The sequence below is a fragment of the Chaetura pelagica genome, unplaced genomic scaffold (genome assembly GCF_000747805.2).
Source record: "Chaetura pelagica isolate M959 unplaced genomic scaffold, ChaPel_1.0 scaffold793, whole genome shotgun sequence".
Taxonomy (NCBI): domain Eukaryota; kingdom Metazoa; phylum Chordata; class Aves; order Apodiformes; family Apodidae; genus Chaetura; species Chaetura pelagica.
The window spans coordinates 9,117-10,364 of NW_009952818.1; the positions used below are offsets into that span (position 1 = coordinate 9,117).

The 1,248-nt window shown below is 67.8% G+C and overlaps 1 protein-coding gene across 1 annotated transcript in view; it reads left to right on the plus strand.

Moving 5' to 3' along the window:
* The window catches only part of TMEM132A (transmembrane protein 132A), a gene marked incomplete at its 5' end in the record, with an annotated part of 21,682 nt that overhangs the window by 8,852 nt on the left and 11,582 nt on the right, over positions 1-1,248 (plus strand). Inside the window, 2 exons of the mRNA XM_009995102.1 lie at positions 11-207; positions 297-434. Coding sequence (XP_009993404.1) covers positions 11-207; positions 297-434 — 335 coding nt within the window. The remainder of the gene's footprint in view (positions 1-10; positions 208-296; positions 435-1,248) is intronic.

Consider the following 1,248-nt stretch of genomic DNA (forward strand, 5'->3'; position numbering starts at 1 on the left):
CCGGGCCGAGTGCGGCCGCGCGGGGGCCACGTCCCGGCTCCTGGGGACGCTGGAGCTGCGGGCGGCGGGGCCGGAGCGGCGCCAGGAGGTGAGGCTGGACGACAAGGTGCTGCTGAGCGTCCCCGATGCCACCTTCCTGCCGGGACAGCGTTTCACCGCCACCTTGGCCCTGAGGCACAACTTCACCGCCCAGCAGCTGACGCTTCGGTGAGGTCCCCAACCCCCAGAGAGGGGTGGGATGGGTGGGATGGGGACGTCGCGTGACAAGGATCATCCCCCCTCCCCGTCACGGGCAGGATCAAGGCAAAGAAGGGGCTGCAGGTGGTGGCCGCCCGGCCAGTGTCCCCCAGTACCTGGAGTGTCCACCTGGAGCGTGCCCGGGGTCCCAAGCACTCCACGGCCGTGGGGACCCGCCGGAGGAACGGTGGCGGGAGGTAGGGGATGGTGGTGGCACCCCTGGGGACCCCCAGGGTGGGAGGGGGCTTCAGGCTGGGGGACCAGTGTAGCCCGGTATGGTCCGGTCAGAGCAAAAGGGAGCTGTGCGTGGTGCTGCCCCCATCCCAGTATGGTCCAGTTGGGGTGGGAGGACCTGTGCGTGGTGCTGCCCCCATCCCAGTATGGTCCAGTTGGGGTGGGAGGACCTGTGCGTGGTGCTGCTGCCATCCCAGGAAGGTCCAATTGGGGTGGAAGGACCTGTGCACTGCACTGCACCCATCCCAGTATGGTCTGGTTGGGGTGGGAGGACCTGTGTGTGGTGCTGCCCCCATCCCAGTATGGTTCGGTTGGGGTGGAAGGATCTGTGTGTGGTGCTGCCCCCATCCCAGTATGGTCCAGTTAGAGCAGGGCAGCCTATATGTTGCACAGGTCCCATCCCAGTCTGGCCCACGGGGACCTGTGTGTTGTATTGCTCCCATCCCAGTCTGGCCCAGTCAGAGCAAAAGGGGACCTGTGCTTTGCACTGCTCCCATCCCAGTATGACCCAGTTGGACCAGGGGGACCCGTGCTTTGCACCACTCCCACCCCAGCCTGGCCCAGTCAGAGCAAAAGAGACCCGTGCCCTGCACCAGTGCCACCCCAGTCTGCCCAGCGGTGGGGCTGGGGGCAGTGGGGCAGCCCCCCCACCCCCACCCCGTGCCCTGGTGCAGGGTGATGGCTCCGGTCCCGTTCCTGCACCTGGAGGTGGGGGTGGAGAACGGGACGGGGGGAGCAGCCCCGGGGAGGGCCCTCACCTGGCAGGGGGAGGATCCC